Source organism: Paramormyrops kingsleyae, chromosome 4 (assembly GCF_048594095.1).
Source record: "Paramormyrops kingsleyae isolate MSU_618 chromosome 4, PKINGS_0.4, whole genome shotgun sequence".
Classification (NCBI taxonomy): Eukaryota; Metazoa; Chordata; class Actinopteri; order Osteoglossiformes; family Mormyridae; genus Paramormyrops; species Paramormyrops kingsleyae.
In genome coordinates this window covers 16,423,630-16,447,227 of record NC_132800.1, presented here as the reverse complement: position 1 = coordinate 16,447,227, position 23,598 = coordinate 16,423,630, and the positions used below count along the sequence as shown (strand labels likewise).

The following is a 23,598-nucleotide window of genomic DNA, read 5'->3' as shown; positions in this document are numbered from 1 at the left end:
GGCTTTGGGCGGATTCTGTATAGCTCTTTGAGACAATGTAATGTTGTGAAAACGAGCTTTACAAATAAATAAAGAAATAAATCTCAGCAGGAGGTCCAATGTGTCTGATCTGATCCTGCTGCGCTTGTTCTTGAAAGATACTCTGTCCACTTTTGATGATGTCAGCATAGCCAGGACACATGTGGCCTTGCTATCGGCTTCCCAGGCCAACACCTTGCCAGCTACCTTCAGGACTCTCTTCTACCTTATCAGGTATTTCATCCAAAGAGATGTGCAACCAATAGTGCGTGTTTCGAAATCGGTCTACCCAAAAACGTACAAAAGCACTCACAATCAAAAAACTCATTAATCTGCAAATCCAAATGGACAATTATAAAAATCCAAAAACACCCCATGAAAATACAAGCTAACTCTCAGTATCCTGTCCCCATCTGTCGCCAATTCACCCAGGTCAGGTGATGTGAGTCATGAAATGCTACATTATTACTGCATTATGCTAGAAATTATGCTTACAGAAGGTCACCTGACGCTAAACACTCCATCATTCATCACCAGACAGCATCATCAAAAGGCTATGGGCTTCTCTAGTGCCTCCCTCAACATCCACTTTGCCAAGGAAGACTTCCTGCTACACTTAGAAGATCAGACTTTCTGCATTCACAAGGATGATACCATTGTTTTTTAAGACCCCACTCCGTTGATTCACCTTGACCCAGAAACTTATGAAGACACTCTGCTAATATTTCTTGGGGAATAGATGGGTTGAGCATTGTGGGGGTTGAGGTCTCCACCCATTTAAGGGGGTCCAGGGGGTTGTATCGGCTTATTTTGTATATTATAATTGACCTGCAGGCCGCTATGTGTATTAGCCGATATCGGGGGTGTATCGGCTTATTCTGTATATTATAATTGACCTACAAGCCGCTATGTGTATTAGCCGATATCGGGGGTGTATCGGCTTATTCTGTATATTATAATTGACCTGCAGGCCGCTATGTGTATTAGCCGATATCGGGGCTGTATCGGCTTATTCTGTATATTATAATTGACCTGCAGGCCGCTATGTGTATTAGCCGATATCGGGGCTGTATCGGCTTATTCTGTATATTATAATTGACCTGCAGGCCGCTATGTGTATTAGCCGATATCGGGGCTGTATCGGCTTATTCTGTATATTATAATTGACCTGCAGGCCGCTATGTGTATTAGCCGATATCGGGGCTGTATCGGCTTATTCTGTATATTATAATTGACCTACAAGCCGCTATGTGTATTAGCCGATATCGGGGCTGTATCGGCTTATTCTGTATATTATAATTGACCTGCAGGCCGCTATGTGTATTAGCCGATATCGGGGCTGTATCGGCTTATTCTGTATATTATAATTGACCTGCAGGCCGCTATGTGTATAGTAGGGGTGTCAGAGCGGCATGGATACCGTGGCAGATGCAGTGGGCACAGTAGTTTATATGGGCCCTGAAATTTTACACTGGGGGGTCAGGTCAGCGAAATCTACTGACGTCACTTTGGGGGGCCCATAGTGACATTTTGCCAGGGTGCTCAGAATTTCAGACTATGCCGCTGAGTTTTATTTAACCATTCAGTGACACAAAGACACTGTGTTTTGTGGCCTGATACATTATCCTGCTGGAAGTGTCCATGCAATGAAGTCAGGAAGTGATACACCAGGTTTGGACATTCTCTGATGTTTTAGATGGTATCAGTGGACCTCAGGTGGACCAGGAGAACATTTCTGGAACCAATACACTACTGATATCATGCTACTTGTGCCACATGCTGACCTCACCAGGGGTGTGATGGAACAAGATCCTGGATTTGCTGGTCCTTTGCATTACATATATTTATAAGCTATTATCCACAGCAACATACAATTGAGAAAGCAGATCCAGTCCCTGGATCAGTTGGAGGTTAATGGCCTTGCTCAAGGGCCCAATGGTGGCATCACTGTGCAAACCCTGCAATTTGAACCACCAACCTCATCCTAACCCACTGAGCTACACATCAGGACCAAGAGATATTTTCCCATTGATGCTGTTTCCATGTCCCTTCCAGGTTCTCTTTCTGTTCTAGGTGACAGAACTGGAGCCCAGCGAGTTCACCTGCTGCTGCAGCTCACCTGTGACAAGGACCAGCGGGTTGTGACCTCACTTTCAGTAACGCTGCTCTCTTTTTAGACTAATTGCCACCTGCCTGTTAGCTTGATTCTTTCCATTGGATTTAAATCGGTATCATAAATTATATCCTTTCATCTATTGGATTAGTGGATGTTTTATCTTTTGAAGATAAATGTTTGGTAAACGTTTCTTAGGAGGGCATCTTCGGTTTCAGTGACACTGGGACCAGCTCTGACTATTGTGCTAAACTCAAAGTCATTTATTTTGGTCATATTATCAATATAAATGGCCAGTAAAGGCTACTTAGAAACAATATGCCTTTACACAGTACTGTTTTATACAGGTCTGTGATCTGTCTGAAAGCGTATGTGCGGTTATCCTGGTCTTGGCTGCTGCAGTGGTTAGCGCTGTTGCCTCACCCCTCTGGGACTGGGGCTGGAGTCTCTGCCCTGGTTCCATGTGTGTGGTGCCTGTATGTTCTCCCCGTCTCATGGTCTGGTTTCTTCTGGATACTCTAGTTTCCTCCATGGTCCAAAACCACACTATGGAGAATCGAGGCTGCCTTACTCAAAGGGCCACAGACGAGACTATTTTGCTGAGGTCAGACACAAACCAGCAACTTTCCAATCACAGGTACAGAGGCTCAGCCCATTGAACCACACACTGCCCCGGATTCAGATTAACTTTATTGATCCCAGGGGAAATGCTTGTTCATATAGCATCAAGAACATAGAGTACAGAAGAACTTACATATAGTGCAACACAGACAAAGTGTAAAGACATATAGGGTGTCACGCCCCGCTCCGTCCGCTCCCGATGTGTGCCACGCCCACCTCATTACCTCCTGTTTTCACCCTGATTGTTCTCACCTGTGGCTCGTTCTCCGTGGCATGTCTGGTGTATTTAGTCCGTGTCTAAGTCAGTGTACCCCAGATCGGTCATTGACGCATGTTTAGTGTGCTTTCCCCAGTCCTGTCCTCCGAATAAACCCGAGTTATTCGACTTCCTGGTCCGCTTGTATGCTTTCCTGCTCGCCTGCAGCACTGCTCGTGACATAGGGCAAACAAGTAAACATTTGATTCATGTTTCACAAGCTTAGTTGAATTTACAAAATTAATCTCTGCCACTATCGCAATGAGATCAGTCCCCTACAGACAGCTGCAGCTGATCTCACTGGACCAGAACCTGTTGAGTTCACTAGTCAACCAACAGAAAGGCTATGGTGTGTCTTTCATGCAGTTTTAATTCTGATCTCAGAAATGCACTCACCCTTAAGTTTTGAGTGATGTCATTTTAGGCGATCCATCCATCCATCCATCCATCCATCCATTTTCTGTAACTGCTCATGCTATTCAGGCTCACAGATGGTCTGGAGCCTAGCCTGGAGGCCAGAGGCACAAAGCAGGGAACAACCCAGGATGGGGTGCCAACCTACTGCAGGACACACTCACTCATACACACCACTCACACCTACAGACAGGTTGGTAACTCCAATTATCCTCAGCAGGATAAGCACGTGGGGCGCCCCCTGGAGGCCATTGGGCCCTAAGCAGCCGCTCAGTTCGTTTATGCCTTGGGCTGACCCGTGCCTGTAACTTGCAACAATAACCAGTGCTGCAAATTCTTTGTGTGGAGAAAGTCTTATGTTGACGTCGCATTGGTCAGTGGCTGCACTGGTTAAAGGACGTGGTGCAAGTGATGTGCTGTATGTGTTTGGGAGTTCTTTCCTTTCCCTTAACTGCACATGGCACCTGAACAGGGCAGAATTTCAGAATTCAAGGGCAAAAACCTAGAGGAGACACATATTGACCCTGACGGTATGAACAAAAATGCAAATGTATTTTGTTGTTTTGTTTTTTTGTTCTGTTGTAGTATGCCAATGTAAATATTTTGTGTGTCTTATTTTTCAGAGAAAGTATATGTGGCCAGTGAGGTATCTGAGAGTGAGGAGGAAGATGAGACAGTGCAGCTACAAAAGGAATGATATCAGCCACCATCCATGTCCATGGGTAATCTGGGACTCAGCTAACTGCGCCTGCAGGTCGGGCTGAAGGGCCCTAAAGGCTTCCAGGAGCTGCTCCTCTCCACCCTAAAACTCTTAAAGCCATCAAGAAAGAGTCACTGTTGATATTGGAAAGCACCTCAACGTGGACTGCCCTTGTGGTGAGGCACTTAAAGAGTAGTCCCCAGCGTTTCTCATGCCGACGGCGTATCCGGACCTGAAATGGGCCAAAGCAGTCCATCCCTGTCGAGTAGAAGGCTGGCTAGTGCAACCTGAGGCGAACTGGGGGTAAGTCCGCCATTCTGGGGGTGACTGGTTGGGCCCTCCAGCTCTGGCACTCTATGCAGGAACGCTGTTCTCGCCTCACAGCCTCTCTTCCACACAGGATCCAGTATCTCCTCCTGAGCTCTGCAAAGAGACGTTCGGAACCTGGGTGCTTCAGATCACTGTCAGTCTGCCTGATGAGAAGCTTTTTAGTAGGATGACTTGAATCCAAGATGATTGGATGTATGACCTCTGATTCTACGTCGGGGCGATGACACAATCTGCCACCTTCTCTTATTAGCTGCATTTCGTCGTCCAGTTCTGGCGCTAGTATGATCAAGCGGCTAGACTTCGGAACAGGCTTACCGGCAGACAGATACTGGAATTACTCCTGAAAACTGCCTTGTTGTGCCCTTAACCCCATCCATCCATACTGCATGTACTGCATCATGTGACCACTGCTTTATATGATGCATGAGTGTGTTTGCTGTTTTCTTCCTCCCCAGGTCTTCCTGAGGAGGTTCCAGAGAATCAGTCTGAGGGCAGGAATTCAAAAGAACAAAGGGACACTTCAACTTGCAGAGGTAGTTTGATTCCATTTGAATCAGGTCACACTTTGCTAACCACTGACCACTTTGTATGTCGTCTCACAACCAAAGTCCATTCGGAAGGAATTCAGAACTTTGCTTACCCCGTGTTTTATCTTACAGAATTACAACAAAAATAATAATTCTTTCCCTTCACAATCTACACAGTAATGTATAATAACAAAATATAAAAGGTATTTACATATTTGTACATTTTATTAAAAATACAAAACTGAAATGACACATTATAATAAGATTTGGGAAAGTGAATAACTGAATACATTCCAAATGCCAGGAAGGTCATGTCATGTTTTCCTGTTTTCAATAAAATTATTTTATAATATAGTGATAAATATTGACATTGAGAGAATCTCTTAAATATTGTGATATGATTTTTGGCCTTATATATCTTAATATATATATATGTCTCTTATCTTGTTGTAACATCATTGGCAGTGTTTAAACCTGTACGTTTGGGGAATAACGGCTCTGAAAATAGGAGCCAAACCAGTGAAGCAGGAAGCTCTTCACAACAGCCAGTATCAGGTCTGTAAAGCATCCTTCCTTTGCGCGTGACTCAGTAGTCAGGCTCATTTCTTACGCTCACACAATATAAGATTAGTTAATAATTTAGCTTTAAAGACAGACTCTTTTGCTCTGTACTACACTGTAAGTTACCATAGGCTGCAATAGTGTTAACTTTGTGTTTTATATATTACTGTGCTGTTTGACTGATTACTGTTAGTCTTTCATGACTGCTGCCACATGTAACTGGTATATACCTGAACCCAGAAAGTGATGAGCAACCACTTCATTAACAGATAAACTTTAGCAATCACACTTACTGTAATTAAGTTTTTTTTAACAGATGCTTTTATGCAAAGTGACATACGATTGAGAAAGCAGGTCAGAGAATCTCTGGGGCAATTGGGGGGTTAAGGTTCTTGCCCCAGGCCCAATGGTGATGCATTCTGCTGACCGCGGCCCTAAGTTTGCTGTTCAACTCGCTGCTTTCTCAATTGTAAATCGTTCTGCAAAAAAAAAGTGAGTCAGACCTTCATGCAACTTCAACAAAACATCAGGCGGGGAGGGGACAAGGGACGTCGCGATATAATGTAATCATACGATTACGTTTGCAGCAAAATAATAGGACAGCGAAAATGTCGGATGAAAGCAGAATGGAATATGGGAGTATGGGAGACGATCCATTTATAGCATCCAGGATTTTTAATGTTTGCGAGGCTGAGTTTGTTTATATGGCGAAGAGCCCAGCACCAAGTTACACAAGATAATAAGCTGGAGGAAAGCAGCAGGCAAAAGTTTAAATATTCTTTATTAATATACTGGGCTGGGAGTAAAGGACGGGGACATAGTGAGTTAGGTAATTATGGGGCCAGCTCAGTGTTGTGTTTGCAAGATGTTTGCCCGTCTGGATGCTTGCATCCAGTCAGACTTCGTCTGCGAGCGATGTAGGTTAGTTGACTCACTCATGGTCCAGGTCCGTGACCTAGAGGAGCGACTGGCTCTCATCCAACATAACAATGAGTTAAAGGAGAGAGTTAATACGCCTTCTAGGGAGACTGTGTGTACGTCACAAGCGGGGAGGGGAGAGAATGATGAACAGGTAGGTCGAGAGAGCTGGGTGAACGTAGGTCGTAGACGTAGAAAAGGGCGTACACAATTCACAGAGGCGGCATCACCTGAAGTGACGGTGTCTAACCGCTTTCAGGTGCTTCCAGCTTTAGAGCCGGAAGAGACTGGGGAGGCAGGTGGGCCCTTGGGCACCAAGGAGCCACCTAACCCCAGTAGGAGGGAGGTTGTGGTAGTAGGGGATTCAATTATAAGAGGTGTAGATAGTTATGTGTGCACCCGTGATAGAGGGTCCTGTACGGTGTCTTGCCTGCCTAGTGCCCAAGTAGGGGACCTTCCAGATCGAGTGGACAGGCTTTTGGCCCCAGCCGGGGTGGATCCAGTGGTCGTGGTGCATGTTGGCACCAATGACATAGGAAAGGGCAGAAGGGCTGTTCTGCAAGATAAGCTTAGAAGCAGAACATCCACGGTGGTATTCTCTGGAATACTTCCCGTGCCACATGCAAGTCAGGCAAAGTAAGCTGAGATAAGGGGATTAAATGCGTGGCTAAAATGGTGGTGTAGGAAAGAGGGATTCAGGTTTATGGGGCACTGGAAGACCTTCTGGAACAGGTGGGACCTGTTCAAGCCGGACGGGTTGCATCTGAACCATAGGGGAACCAGTGTATTGTGGAGGCGTATGTGCAGAATAGTTGAGGAATGTTTAAACTAGGGACTGGGGGGGCAGGGAGGTCAGTTAAAAATTTATGTGGGGAGAGACGGAAAGCCCAAATAAATATTAAAAGTAGACACTGTAAAAGGCCTACCATTAGTGGTCTGTATTTGAATGCTAGGAGTATTAGAAACTAATTAATGACTTACAGGCTTTAATTTCTTCAGACAATTACAACATTATAGGAATAACTGAAACATGGATGAGTGACAATGGTGGTGATGAATATAATATGGATGGTTATACGTTGTTCCGTAGAGACCGGATAGGCAAGAAGGGAGGTGTTGTTGCAGTATACGTAAAAGAAAACTTGCAGGCAAGGGATCTCACTGATAAAAATAAAAATTCAGAAGCTGTATGGATAAAACTTGATGCTAAAGATTCAAATGGCCTAATTGTTGGAGTTTGTTATAGAGCACCTAATGTAGCTGTAGAGGAAAGCAGAATGTTATATGATGATATCAGGATTATGAGTAATAAAAATGATGTGGTGGTTATGGGTGATTTTAATTTACCTGGGATACAGTGGGACACAGTCTCTGGCTCTTCTGTAAATGAACTTGAGATGGTGGAATTAGTACAGGATTGTTTTTTTACTCAGTTTGTTAATACTCCTACCAGGGGAGAAGCCCTTCTTGATCTGGTTTTCTGTAATAACCAGGATAGGATTGGAAAATTAGAGGTTTTAGACCCATTGTACGGTAGTGATCATAACATGGTTAAATTCGAGGTTAATTTTAGTGTCCGAAGAGCAAAGTCGAAATTTAAAGTATACAATGTTAGGCAGGCTAACTTTAATGGTATGAGACAGAAATTAGAAACTGTGAACTGGACAGAGTTACATAGCAAAACAGTTGAAGAGGCATGGGAATTTTTCAAAAGCACATTGTTGCAAGTGCAAGAGGACTTCATACCTGTTTCCAGCAAAACTAAATCTAGGAACGACAACCAAGGTAGTTTACTAAGGAAATTAAGAATAAAGTCAGGAGGAAAAGGGCTCTGTTCCACAATTGGAAAATAACTAATGATTTCATAATTAAGCAGGAGTATCTAAGTGTACAGGCAGAGAGAAAAAAATGACATTAGGCTATCCAAGAGGGATGTAGAAAGAAAAATTGCATTGGAGGCTAAGCATGACAGTAAAGGTTTCTTCCAATATTTTAACTCCAAGAGAGCACTAAAAGCTGAAATCACTCATTTTCAGGATAGTAAGGGACTTATAATTGATAACGAAATCGATATGGTAAATGAGTTTAATGATTATTTTTCAAGGGTGTTCACAATAGAGAACACAAGTAACTTACCACCAATTAATACGAATACAGCATCGTCTATGACCAATATATGTATAACTGAGGTTGATGTGATACTAAGCCTAGCTAAACTCAAAATAAATAAATCGCAGGGGTCTGATGGCATCTTACCTATAGTCTTAAAAGAGATGAGGGATATTATTAGCCAACCTTTAACTTTAATATTCCAGAAATCGTTATCTGTGGGTGTGGTACCATCAGATTGGAAGCATGTTAATATAACACCCATATTCAAAAAAGGGGATAGAAGTAATCCAGCAAACTATAGGCCAATCAGTTTAACTAGCATTACTGGAAAAATAATGGAAGCTATAATTCAAGTGAAAATGGTAGATTACCTAGATGCAAATAACATTATAAAGGATAGCCAACATGGATTTAGGAGAGGTAGATCCTGCTTAACGAATCTACTTGAGTTCTTTGAGGAAGCTACAAGTGAAATTGATCACAAAAAGGCCTATGATGTGATTTACTTAGATTTCCAGAAGGCCTTTGATGTTGTCCCCCACAAACGGCTCTTGCTAAAGCTTAAAGCTGCAGGGATTTTAGGAACTGTGGCAGCTTGGATCAAAAACTGGCTAACTGACAGGAAGCAGCGATAGTTATTAGAGGCACAATGTCGCAGTGGGCCTCCGTTCATAGTGGGGTACCGCAGGGTTCAATTTTAGGACCACTATTGTTCCTAATTTACATTAATGATATTGACACAAATACATACAGTAAACTGGTTAAATTTGCAGACGACACCAAGGTGGGTGGGGTAGCAGATACTAATCTAGCAGCAGAGAGGCTTCAACGGGATCTGGATTTAATTAGCGAATGGGCTGATACTTGGCAGATGAAATTTAACACAGATAAATGTAAGGTAATCCATGCAGGGAGCAGAAATATAAAGTACAGATATTTTATGGGTTCCACTGAAATAAAGGTAGCTGATTACGAGAAAGATCTCGGTATGTATGTTGATGCTTCCATGTCCCACTCTCGCCAGTGTGGGGAAGCAATAAAAAAGGCGAACAGAATGTTGGGTTATATCTCTAGATGTGTGGAGTTTAAGTCAAGGGAGGTGATGTTACACTTATATAATTCCTTGGTAAGACCCCACCTAGAATACTGTGTGCAGGTTTGGTCACCATACCTCAAGAAGGACATTGCTGCCTTAGAAAAGGTGCAACGAAGAGCTACGAGAATGATTCCTGGTCTTAGAGGAATGTCTTATGAGGAGAGGTTAGCGGAACTGAATCTGTTTAGCCTTGAGCAAAGGAGACTAAGGGGGGATATGATTCAGGTCTATAAGATTCTAACGGGTTTGGATGCTGTTCAGCCAAATGACTATTTCAATATTAGTCTAAATACTAGAACTCGTGGCCATAAGTGGAAATTAGCGGGAGAACATTTTAAAACAAATTTGAGGAAGCACTTCTTTACACAGCGTGTAGTTAGAGTATGGAATAGTCTTCCTGCTAGTGTAGTGGAAGCTAAAACCATGGGTTCCTTCAAATCAGAGCTAGATAAGATTTTAACAACTCTGAGCTATTAGTTAAGTTCTCCCCAAACGAGCTTGATGGGCCGAATGGCCTCCTCTCGTTTGTAAATTTCTTATGTTCTTATGTTCTTAAGCCTGACCCAGACGCGGCCGTGATACACGCTGGTTGGCGGCTGGGGAAACTTGCCGCGCATCAGCCCTCCGGCGGCTGTTTCTGCTCACGGCAGGAAACCGCCATCTAGTGGTGGGCTTTGGGAATTGCATGTAGCGCCAGAGTTCCTGGATATTGTTACAGTATCATGGACCTAAAGACTGGTTGAGGTTTGACTCAAAACACAATATTGTGCAGTTTGGGGATTTGCGTGGGTGTTTCTGTGCTCATAATCACAGGTCCTGAGGGCCCATACATGCTGGTGCTGAGCTCTGATATTCTTAAGTATTATTTTTAATAACTGATGCGCTTTGACTCGATCTTTGATCCAATGTTTTGCTGTTTATAATCTTTCCAAGCACTTCGGGTACCGGGGCGACGCCCAGCACCGTATCAATTTGCTTCCTTACTTGTATGTTGATTTGATAAAAGCGTCTGATAAATATGTAAAATGTAAATAAGTATAAATGTAAATACAACACTAAATATGAAAAAAAATGCTGGTAGTTTTCTCTCTGGTAGGTCTCTCTAATCTTACATCCCTCGGAGAAAAGCCTAGTGTCACATGGGGTTAAATGTAAATGTGTAGTTTTCTGGATCTTAATCTGAAAGTCAGTTCATCGTTTACCCAGAAGGTGGCAGCACATGAACACTGCAAAACTGCAAGCTTGGCATGTCGCTTCGTATACAATAGTGCGCTATCCGTATATTAAAAAGACTACATAATTACATGCATAAATAAATATTTTTCCTTCAAAAAAGAATAGAAGCATGTCTACACAATATACCCAAATCTAAGAATCCCCCTTGGCAGCATGTTATGCTGTAGTTTGGTTTTGTTTTCAGCTCCATACTTTCCCAGAATTACCCTGGACTGCTTCCAATACTGAGCCCAAAGAATCAAACACGGAGCTCACATAACTTGGCATAAGGCCTCTGAATTGCCTAAAGTGGATGGAGTTTTTACTCCGGCCCATGGGGATTCAGAGCAGATACAAATGATCGCGAACCCATGTCTGATTTACAGTGAAAGGTGGTTGAACACAATGCACAGCCTCTGTAATGACTCCACTGTCCAGCAGGGGGTGCCACATGAAAGCTGCACAGCAGGAGTAAACAGGCTTCCAGAGATGATGCACCGCAGTCCCAAAGTCCTCTAGTCTTAAGTACTCTAATCTTGTGGTCCCTCTATACCCTGGTCTCATAGTCCCTAGTGCCCAATTCCCCCTTTGCCCCACTTCCATGATCCACAAGTCCCTAGTCTCCTCGTTCCTTAGTCCCATTGTTCCTAATCCCATAGTCCACTACTCCTTAGTCCCCTAGTTCCTAATCCCATAGTCCACTACTCCTTAGTCCCCTTCTTCCTAATCCCATAGTCCACTACTCCTTAGTCCCCTTGTTCCTAATCCCATAGTCCACTACTCCTTAGTCCCCTAGTTCCTACTCCCTTTTCCCCTTGCATTGACAAATAGATACTTAAATGCAAAGACTAACGAGGGGCAACAGGCATGAATCATCAGGGTCTCGCTAGGGAGGAGACAGGAGGGTCAGGCAGATGTGATGGGTAGGACATGACAGTGGTCATGTGACATGGGCTGTTGCAATCGCCATGAGGAACTGCAGGAATGTAAACAGCTTGGAAAAGGCAGCTGGTGTTTTTCTCCCTTATTTCCGTGTGAGCCTATAGTGGGTCCCTTGTTGGATAGAATCCTGTTTCTACTGTGTGTCAGTCATAAGCGGATCACACTTCTTATCGTTAGGATGATGCCTGTGGTTAATGGCATTGGCCAAAGTTATTTGTATTTGCTGGAAACTCTACAAACTACACAAACAGAATAACCAGTAGCAGGACTTGTAGTCTTTCAGGCTCTTGGCCCCAGATGTTTAATTACAATGAAACACTGATGCAGAGCCGAAGCCGGCGTGGTGGCTGCCACAGGATCCATTCCTCCCCCCTTAGCCGGGAACCCACCTTATACACCCACCCCCAGGGGAACAGGTGCACCACATCTAAATTAGACAGGGGGGGAGAGAAACAAACAAGCCACCAGAAGAGGCAGCAGCACAGAATGTGGAGCTCATCACCAGAGGAAGGAGAGGGACGAAAATGAAAACCGAATTTATCTTATTTCTGGTAACTGGTAATCACCTACACTGCATCATTGATGATCAGGTGTTTTTTTTTTCCCAACATCAGAAAATTTTTGATGTAGTACTAACGTGATTTATTAAGATTTTATATTATTTATCTTTACTTAGTTAACATATGATTAATTTGATTATTTTACTTATCTTTACCTCAGGACCGCTGTAGGTTTTGAGCTAATAAAATGTCTGCCGTCTGCCGCCCCCTGCTGGCCAAAGCATCACCGCTGCGATATCAGGCTGCTGTGCTCAGTCACCAGAGAGCGCGGATTAAGTGTGTTACTCAGTTACGCTTCAGGCAGCGCTGAACCGGGACATTAATAGGATTGAACAGGAAGCCTTTATTGTCAGTGTACAGGTAGCAAATACAATATAAAGACAGAAATATATCAAATGTACATATAGAGGGGAGGGGAAAAGCCCCCCCCCCCCCCCCCCCACTCATCAGGATTACATTTCATTACATTTTATTTTATTCATAATCAGAATTCACTTTATTGGTACAGCTGCATGTACTATGATTTTGTTTTGGCAGTTTTTGTGCATTCACAGTCAACATAGAACAGAAGTCAGAGAAAAACAGTCATATTCTGCATGGGTTTGGCAAGCTGAACAAACATTCATTTATTTCTGTCTAACATACGTCACACTTCAGACAGAGTAAAAAGGGTTAAACTGGTTAAAAAGCAGAGATTTTACCTTTTTGCCACGGAGAAGCAGAGACATGTGACACTCTGATTAAGTAAAAATGATTCCTCCAGCACACAGTGAGCTATCCCAGCATGCACAGGGACACGGAGGAGTTTGGCTTAACCCCAAACCCTGGGCAGAGGGGTTCAGTGAATGAGGAGGTGAAGCTGTACAGGAGGGTCAGTCCATCAGAGGAGACTCTGTAGAAGGACACAGTACCAGCCGCCCAGTCCAGATACACTCCTACTCTGTGGGAGTCTGAGGGCTTTATGGGTATGTCAGTCTGTTTATTATTGTGCAAGACAGAGTAACTGTCAGGAGAGCAGAACAGCATCCATGACTTGTCATTGTCTCCAAGTTGACAGTCATCACTGTCTCCTTTCCTCCCGATTCCTTTATAAGTCACTGCTATCCAGGCTACTCCACTCCACTCAGCCTCCCAGTAACAGTGACCAGTCAGAGTCTCTCTGCACAGAACTTGGGGCCGGCAGTCAAATCTCTCTGGATGATCAGGATATGGCTGCTCTGCCCCCCGTGTCACCTTCCTGTTCCCCTCTGACAGAGACAGGAGTCTGTGTGCTGTGTTGGGGTCCAGCGTCAGCTGGCAGGAGTCTGTAGGCAAGAGGAAGATCGATTAATCCCGTCACGAAGCCCAGCATCTCCATCATTATCACTGTCACACCTCACACACTCACTAACACAGAACTCGCTCCAATACACACATTTTATTCCCAATATACTCATGTAGCCGCCCGAGTCTGCGGCGCTCCGGCTGCCCCCTGCGCTGTGACACGCCGCGCTGAGAGACTCGCTGGGGACCGAACTGCACTTTAGCCTGCGCTCTATTATTCTGTACGATACACAAAATATAAAAACGAAGCAGAAATTCAAGTATGTGAAATACCTCAGGAAATGTCGGACGCCCGCGCGACGCCGGCGGGAAGACGCGCCAAAATGATGCGCGTTTTAAACTAATAGGCTTAATTACAGGTAGATAAAATTACAAACAGCATTTATCAAACATGTTAACCATAAAATTATACGACACAGATTACCACTAAAAGTGAGCTTGTCTTTACGTCACAATATGAACTTCTTTCAAACCACTTTGGACACACACCTCTCTCCAGCAACGAGCCGACGCGATGCTCCCAACGCGGACGCGGACGCATCTAGGCTGGTTCTCCGCAAAGCGCAACACTCGCGTATCTGCACCGCGCATGCGTACACGGAAACGTTCATAGTTCTCCGGTCAAGCTGTGTACTTTGCTCTTGCCATATTTAAGTATTATTATCAGTAAAATATTATTCTGATATTCCCTGCACACGTACCACAGCAGTGAGGTCTGTGTATATTTCCCTACGTTTTACAAACTCTTTTTTTCCCCTCCACCACCCCCCCTCTGCGGAGGACTGCTTTATTTCTATTTAAATATTTATTTATTTATCTATCTATTTATTTATTTGTTTTTATTTACTTCCTCATACTTCCTCAAGAGACGGAGAGGGAGCGAGAGGGGGGTAAAAAAGGAGAAGAAGGGGGATAGAGAGAGAGAGGGACAGAGAGAGAAAAAGAAAAAAAAGAAAAAACTGAATCTGCTTCAATGTCTGCTGAAGAGAGAAAATAACAACCAACATCTGTACGAATCACATCGAAAATCAAACGTTAAATGTTAATGAACAGCACACACACCCAGCATTACAACACATGCCCAGAAGCAACAGCCGATCAAGACAGCGCGCGTCCATGTGCACCTGTCCGCACACCTGTGCGCACACCTGTGTGTGTCAGTGCGCTCGTGTTCATAAGGTTTCTCCATGTAAATGTCTAGTAGTGTGTGTGGGGAGCCACAGCCCCGCCCCCCCAGGACATGAAGCTGACATGGAGGAGACCCGGGCCCCAGACACCCAGAAAAGGACAGAGGATAGTACCGGCGGGGGGTCATCCGGCAGCCACATCACAGGAGCCCCAGGGGGCCGTGGCGGCGAGCCCGCAGGGTCCACCGACGGCCGGCCACACCAGGGCAGACCGGAGCCCGGGTCCAGAGATCCTAGGGCCCCCCCACCCCCCAGCCAGAGCCCGACAGAGCCGGGAAGGCCAGGCCCCGCCAGGCAACCACCGAGAGTGAGCCAGCACACACCAGAGCATCCAACCCGGGACATCGAGAACCACCAACGCATCGGCAGCCGGAGGCCCCATCCACCGGCAGGGAGTGTGGCGGGGGGGAATAGAGCCTGAGATGTTATTCCAGGTGGAGTCTAAGACCCAACCTGACACATGCGTATAGACAAACAGGCGCACACATACACAAGCATGCTTGTGTACGTTTTACAAATTCAAAGCGCCAGTTCACAGGGCTGTCAACTTTGATCAACTGGCTGGCGTGAGATTTTCAATTCAGAACAAGGCTGCACACACATGCATACGCATTTATATGTATGTAGCAGTTTTATCACATTGTAAATTGCCTGTAGGTTTTGTGAACTACCGTGCTTCGTCTGTGCAGCTACATGAGGATAACGTGATGCATGTGCAAGGTGCAGTACCACCAGAAATTGGGGTGGCAGTATGGTCATGTTTTGTCACAGGACATTGTCTTTACATACGGAACAGATAGTATTAAAGTAGCATCTGATTTTTTAAGAATGAGTGGCCAGAAGACCTGTATATTTTCAGAGGCAAGAAAGAAAATATTCCAAACATTACTGTGTCCTTCTGTGTACAGCGGCTTCAAAATTTAATGGCAGTATAAGTTTATAAGAAAGCAGTGTCATATGTACAAAGTACAATGGAATTTTAACTTGAAATTCTTACTTGCCTCCTTTCATAAGTAGCGTTATTTTTCAATACAGTTCCATCCATCCATCCATCCATCCATTTTGTGTCACTTATCTAATCTAATATACACTCACCTAAAGGATTATTAGGAACACCATACTAATACGGTGTTTGACCCCCTTTCGCCTTCAGAACTGCCTTAATTCTATGTGGCATTGATTCAACAAGGTGCTGAAAGCATTCTTTAGAAATGTTGGCCCATATTGATAGGATAGCATCTTGCAGTTGAAATTCGTCTAAAATTTCTAACAGCCGAAAGTAGGAATAGAAGCAGAATAATGGAGCAGACAGAGAATAATGGGGATTCTTCTTATCGCCCCCATGTCAGAGTGACAAAGTGTTAAGTGAAGTGCAGCGCTTAAAGGTCGGTCTGTGGCCTTTAGTTGTGGGTTAAGGGGGGGTTGAGGCAGTGATGAGGCAGAGTGAGGGATCCTGGGGGGGCAGCATGGTGTTGAGGAGCCTGACAGCTTGGGGGTAAAAACTGCCACGCAGCCTGGCAGACCCGGCTCTGATGCTGCAGTATCTTCTCTCAGATGGCTGGAGTGTGAGATGACCATGTGAGGGATGTGATGGGTCCTGCACAATGCTGCAGACCTTGTGGACACTGCGTTTGCAAAAAGTGGCTTGTAGGGAAGGGAGAGGCATCCCATAATGTTCTCTGCTGTCTTCACTACTCTCTGCAGGCACTTGTGGTCAGATTTGTTACAGCTGCCATGGCAGATGGTGATGCAGTCAGTCAGAACACTGCCGATGGTGCCTCTATAGAACATGGTGAGGATGGGAGGGGGAAGGCTTGCTTCTTTCAGCCGCCTCGGGAAGTATAGTCTCTGCTGGGCTTTCTTCAATAAGGAGGTGGTGTTCTTGTCCATGTAAGTTCCTCAGTTATGTCCACACAGAGGAACTTGATGCTCCTCACAATCTCCACAGCAGTACCGTTGATGCTGAGTGAGGTATGGGCAGGATGTGTCCTTCTGAAGTCCACAATTATCGCCTTTGCCATGTCAACGTTGAGAGATAGATCGTTGTCTCTGCACCTTGTGGACTTTCCACCTCTTCTCTGTATGCTGGTTCATCATCTCTGCTTATCAGTCCCACCACAGTCGTATCATCTGCAAACTTGATGATGTGGTTGGTGTTGTGTGTGGCAGTGCAGGCCTGGATCAGCAAGGTGAAGAGCAGAGGACTAAGCACGCAGCCTGGCGGAGTTCCGTTGCTCAGCGTGATGGTGTTGGAGGTGTTGCAGCCCATACATACTGACTAGACCCTCTCTGTCAGGAAATCCAAGATCCAGTTGCAGAGAGTGGTGTTCAAGCTTAACCCCCTCAGTTCCACAATCTAACATATGTGATTCTCTTATGCAAAGATGTCAGGGAAAGGTGACGGGCAGAGGTTATGGTGTCCCCAGTACACCTGTTAGACTGGTATGCAGATGGGAGAGGGTCTAGAGAGGTAGGAAGATTGGTCTTTATGTCTGCCATGACCAGCCTTTCCAAGCACTTCATGATGATTGACATGAGTGCTATGGAGCAGTAGTCATTCAGATTTGTCACTGATGGCTTCTTCAGTACTGGGATGATGGCGGTTAATTTGAAGCATGCTGGGACAGACGACTGGCTTAAAGAGGTATTGAAAATGTCTGTGAGGACACCAGCCAGGTGGTCAGTGCATTCTCTCAGCACACGGCCAGGTATGTTGTCAGGTCCTGCAGCCTTGTGTGGGTTGACTCTGGATAGAGTACTCCTCACATCAGCTGTGGACAGACAGAGTAACTTGTCGTCGGCTCCTTATTCTGTACATCAGAGTCTGCAAAAAAAGCTGTTTAGCTCTTCTGGAAGGGAGACATCACTATCACTGATGTGTGGGTTGGGCTTGTAGATCGTGATTGGCTGAATTCCCTGCCATATGCGGCATGTGTCTTTGGTGCAATTAAAGTGTTCATTGATCCTCTGTGCATGTGCCTGATTGGCTATCCTCATAGCTCGGGACAGGTTGCCTCTGGACGTCCTGAGGGCAGCCTTGTCTTTAGGTCTTAAAGCTGCATTTCTGATTCTTAGCTGTGTGAGCATTTCCCTCATCATCCAGGGCTTTTGGTCGGCTCTCGTGGTCATCGATCACAGAGTTCATATACTCCTCCAGGTTGATGGCGTCACCATTTATAGCAGCCTCCTTAAAAATGTCCCAGTCAGTAGATTCAAAGCTTGGAGAGCTGAGACGGCACCAGCTGGCCACACTCTTACTGACTGGTTTGTTGAGCTTCAGCAGGGATTTATACGCAGGAACCATGAACACAGTGAGTAGCCGAGGTGAGGGGGGGGAAGCGCCTTGTAGGTCACAAACGTTTGTGTAAACATTGTCCAGACAGATTCTGTCTCTAGCTGGGATGTTCACATGTTGGAAGAATTTGGGGGAAACTGGCTTCAGATTTGCCTGATTGAGGTTTCCAGCAATAATGAAAAAAGACTCTGGATTAGTTTAATGACCTAGTCATAGGAATGGAACTCGGCCGTTAAGTGAGGAGTGTCTGTATAGAAGATGCTGCAGCAGGACTACAAGATTAGCAGCTCCCTGTGGAGGCAGCGATTGTACAACATTTTTTCCCCCAGCTTTATTGAACATTGTATGTCAAACACGATAAAATACAGCAATACGGGTAATGCATCATGAAATTGTTCATATAGTTTTATACTAGCTGAAAGTGGAAGAAAGGAGAAGACGAGAAAAGAAAGAAGTAATGATAAAGAAGGAAAGAAAAGAAAAAAGAATGAAAATAGAGTTCAAATTCCTCTTTAAAACTGTTAAAGTCAGGTTGTTATGTGTGAAATTATGTTTATGGATATAAAATTTGCAGAGAAATAGCATGAAATTAATCATAAAAAAGCATTTTTCTTTGTAGTGTTGGAGCAGTGGCAACTAAAATAATATGTCTAAACAAAAGCTTAAAATTGGGCAGGACGTTATTCCCTATGAATGTGTTTAAGTCTTTCCAAAAGTTATTTGTGAAGTTACACTTCCAGAATAGATGTGATATATTTTCTGGGTACAGACTGCAAAATTAACATTTGTTATACAATACTCTTCAATATGTCAGTAGAAACAGCTTAACTGGACAGTACTTATAAGTTTGAATGAAATTTCTTTTATCTTGTTGCTTAACAAAAAGTCCAGGTGGGACTGCATCAAAAACTACTTGTTTAGGACTCATGGCTGTTTGGAATTTGGTGAGAAACTGAGTAATTATATAGTAGGCCTTGCTCATTAAATAACTGTCTTACAAGTAAAATTCCATTTCTGAACCCCCTCTCATAAAACAATGATTTGTTCTTAAACAAAACCATTATTCGAACAGTGTGGCAAGAAATTATGTTTATAGATGAACTTCCATGAAAGAAGGGCCTGTTGGTGGAAATGCGATAATTTGATAGGAAATTTGGTAATATTAACATTACACTGCAATAAAAAGTAAGACCACCAACTCTTGTGAAAATATGATGAGGAATTAGGTTCCATATTGAAGTTGGATCATCCAAGCATCATTTAATCCAATTTATTTTTCAAAGTATTGTTAATAGTAAAAATTTAAACGGTTCAAACCTTTCTTTGCAGTAAGAATTAAATAGCAGATTGATTTAAGTAATGAGTTTTCTTCTTCCATGCAAAGTTTAAAAGCGTCAACTATCCTACACATAGGGTCATCTATACAAAGTGATTGGGCCACATATGTGAGGGGAGAGATGCCCTCAGCTTTGGTGAGCAGCATTCCGCTTTTGACCGATAGATCTCTTTGTAAACAACAGTTCAAACTCTTCTGGATTTTCTCAACAATAGGATTCAAATTAATAGGGCATCTGGATTTGTTGTCTTTAGTTAGTTGATCTTTAAAGGACAGCATTAAAACAACAAGCAAAAATAAACTGACTAACAGACAGACAAGGAGCCTTTACCGAGACAAAAGTGGATACAGGCAGTAGAGACGGAGAGCAACAAGTCATACTTTGAAAACCTTTTTTTCAGTTCGGCAGCTTATTAAAACTTAGAATCTGGAACAAATAAAAATAAATCCAACATAACGGAATACATATGAACCTTTACTCTCACTTCTGCCTGCGTTCATTTTTGAAACTGGTGGAAACACGGGCAGGTTCTGAAGAGGCATCAAGTGAGAACCAGCCCAGCACCGGCTCCGTGTTGGTGGAAATGAGGCATCAGTACAGTGTTCCCAGGTCCAGCCCAAGGTCTGCTTAAAATCCGCCCAACGGAAGCTGAAACTAGCCCAATATTTGAAATCCCAGTATATTGTATCTCAAAGAAATAAACCAGTATTTTGCATCCTTATCACACTGAAATATTCAACATTTTAAAACCACAGTTAAACACAATGACGTCACATAGATGGACAAACTCTCCTTTCCCAGGGTTGCCAAACGATTCAGTTTTACTCAGTATTAGGAGCCACCTTTCATAATAAAGAATTTCTTTTTCCCTGTACAGTCCGCTGCTACAGAACATTACGAAAGCAGTACAAAACTTTCAACCCGCGACCTCCTAATATTTAACTGTAACTGTATTTTCAAAACCGCCTAATTGAGAGTCACGTGACGCTCGTCGCTGATGGCAGCCTAGCTCTGCTCTTCCGCCCGCCCCGTCGCCCATTTTCGCCTCTATTACGCTGCCCTTGCCACTTACCTGCCAGAAATTTAACGCTGTTTTGCCGGACGATCTAGCTAATGGCTGCTAATCAGCACAGACCTCGCTCGGCTCTTTGCAGCCTGGAGGAGTCGCCCCGCTCCGATGGCGGCGTAAGGCCATCTCTCCCCTCCTGGCCCCTTTTCTTGAGGAGATGAAGAACTTTGTCTGTGATCAGGTGAACTCTCTAAATGGTGAACTTCAGCAACACCATTCAGAGCTTCAGGCCGACCTGAACGCCCTGAGGACTTTAAGCCGATCCAAAAAGAAGTTGCCACTGTAAAGTCTGTTACCGCTCGACGTTCCAAGGAGCTGGTTGGATTCAATAAGGGTCTGCTGTCCCTGGATAGTAAGATTACTGAGATTGGGGACCGCAGCCATCACCTTAACCTTAAATTAACTGGGGTTAAGCTTGGCCACGAGAGGAGCGATTTGGGGTCATTTTTTACGCAGCTCTGACCTGCCATTTTCCGTCATCTCCCCAACTTTCAGCCAGCCATTGACCGTGCTCACAGGCTGTACGGCCGGTCCGAAACCTCTTCTCTCCCCCCTCCCATCATCATGCACTTTATTGACTTCCGTGACCCACAGGCAGTGATACGTTTAGCCAACAAAATACGGGACCTCAGCTTCGAAGGCGGCAGAATCTATTTTTATCAACACTTTAGCACAGGAGTTGAGCCTTTCTCCTTTTCTAATGTTTCCTGCAGGCCTGAAGATCTCCTTTGGCAGTCTGTGTTCTACTCCGGAGGACGCCAACGCCGCCATGGACCATTTCCAGTCTATTGGGACTCTTCCCGTTTGATTCTCTCTACACTGAGTTAATTGTCGGTCATTTGTGGCAGGTCACTGTAATCGCCTTGAGTTCTGTGTATTGTGCTGCCCTCTTACCTGTTACTCCTGACTGTGATTAATCTGTCATTTGCGTTTGCTTTTGTTAATTATCTGTATGCTCGCTGGTCTTTTGCTGTTGTCTGATTGGCTGATGGCTCTCTTGATCGCCTCCTTCCCGTTTTGTATACGGGGCAGTAACGGTGGTGTGCCCCCCCCTCCACCCGCTCCTTGTGTAAATTTGTGCAGGATTTGAATTTAGTCGACTCATCCCATTTAATTAACCCTCCGCCAGAGAATTCTCCTTCTTCTCTCCTGGCTTCCAGTCCCAGTCTCGCTTAGATTACATCCTTGTTTCTCTCTCTCTTCCACCTGCTGTTTCTAATGCTTCTCTGATTTCTTCTCTAACTGATCATAAGTCTGCCTTCCTCCAGTTCCTCCTTCTCTACCTCCTCGGGCCCCGCGGTGGAAATTTAATTCTTCTCTGCTTCAAAACCCCAAATTCATAGCTTATTTAACCCCCAGCTTTGAGGTATTTATTTCCATTAATGCGGCTGAACTGACGCCCCAGCCTGCTGCTGGATGCCTGTTAAGGGCTTCCTTCCTGACGGCACGGTCGCCTTTGCCAGCGGTTTGGCTCGCCTAGTAAACTATTGGCTCTTAGGCTTAGGCAGTGTGACTCATTCTCAGTGATAACTTCAGTTAAAACTAAGGATGGGGTCGTCACCACTAACCCTCTAGAAATCAATAAATCCTTTTTTCAGTTTTATTCTGATTGATTCTCTTCACCTCCTGTCTCCCCATCCTCTGATCCCAATTCCTTCCCTGATTCCTTACCCCTCCCCCAGCTCTCGGGTCCAGACGCCTCCATGCTTGATGCTCCTCTTTCAGTCACGGATCTTAAAGAGGTTCTGGACTCCATGAGCTCAGGGAAATCTCCAGGACCCGATGGTCTCCCTCCTGAACTCCTCTCTGCCTTCTGGAAACAGCTTTCTACTCCGCTTTTCCACATGCTGGATTCTGCTCTCTCTGCTTCCCATCTTCATCCTTTTCCTAATTAATCCTCGATGACTTTACTCCTTAAACAAGGCAAAGACCCCACAGACTGTTCCAGCTACGGCTCCTTGTCCCTGATGAATCCCGATGTTAAGCTGCTCACTAAGGTACTTGCTCGTCGCTGCAGGTGGTGATTTCTAAATTGATTCACCCGACCAAACTGGCCTTATTAAGTCCCGCCATGCTGCCGACAACATGAGCCGCCCGCCGCATGTACTTCATGCCGCCCCCCCCCCTTTCCCTTCCCCGCAGCATGTACTTCATGCCGCCCCCCCTTTCCCTTCCCAGCCGCATGCACTTCATGCCGCCCCCCCCCCCTTTCCCTTCCCCGCCGCATGTACTTCATGCCGCCCCCCCCTTTCCCTTCCCCGCCGCATGTACTTCATGCTGCCCCCCCCCTTTCTCGAGGTGCTAGGCAGGGCTGTCCCTTATCGCTCTTACTCTTTAATCTCTCATTAGAGCCCCTAGCTGCAGTCCTCCGTCATTCCGATCTTATTTCTCCTTTCCTGGTTAAAGATGTTTCTCAAAAAGTCTCCTTTGCTGACAATCTGCTGCTTTATCTTGGCAATGCCCCCACTGATCTTTCTCACGTCCTTAATTTGTTTTAAACATATGAATCCCTCTCTGGTTATAAGATTAACAGGTCAAAGTCTTCTCTCCTTCCACTGAATCCTGCCTCTCACTCCTCTTCATTTCCTTCTTCTACTCCTCAGGCGGACTCTTTCAGATACCTGGGGTTGGACATCTACCCCTTGGTCCCGGAGCTTACAGCTGCTGGTTTCCGCCGTGTTCTGGAGGGTATTAAAGTCTCGATGTTCTCATGATCTTCTCTTTCCGTTTCATTCCAGGTGAGACTGGCCATTATTAAAATGAACGTCCTCCAGAGGATTAATTTTGTTAGTTCCTTACTTCCGCTTCCTCCTCCACCTAGATACTGGGCTTCTGTTAAGTCTGTAGTTTCTGCATTTCTTTCGATGGTAAGAGACCTTCTGTTAAACATTCCACTCTAATCCATGTCCGGTTAGTTGGGGATGTCGCCCTCTCAGATTTTGAACTGTACCTCATTGCTTTCACCCTAAGGCCTATTTGGAGTTGGATCAATCCTCCCCAGCAT

The 23,598-nt window shown here is 44.8% G+C and overlaps 1 protein-coding gene across 1 annotated transcript in view; it reads right to left on the bottom strand.

Annotated features, from left to right (window-relative positions):
• Positions 1-13,072: 13,072 nt before the first annotated feature.
• LOC140588928 (tripartite motif-containing protein 16-like) overlaps positions 13,073-23,598 on the bottom strand; it is a 28,098-nt gene continuing 17,572 nt past the window's right edge. The window contains exon 6 of the mRNA XM_072711591.1: positions 13,073-13,687. Within this exon, the coding sequence (XP_072567692.1) occupies positions 13,158-13,687 (530 nt within the window). The 3' untranslated portion in view covers positions 13,073-13,157. The remainder of the gene's footprint in view (positions 13,688-23,598) is intronic.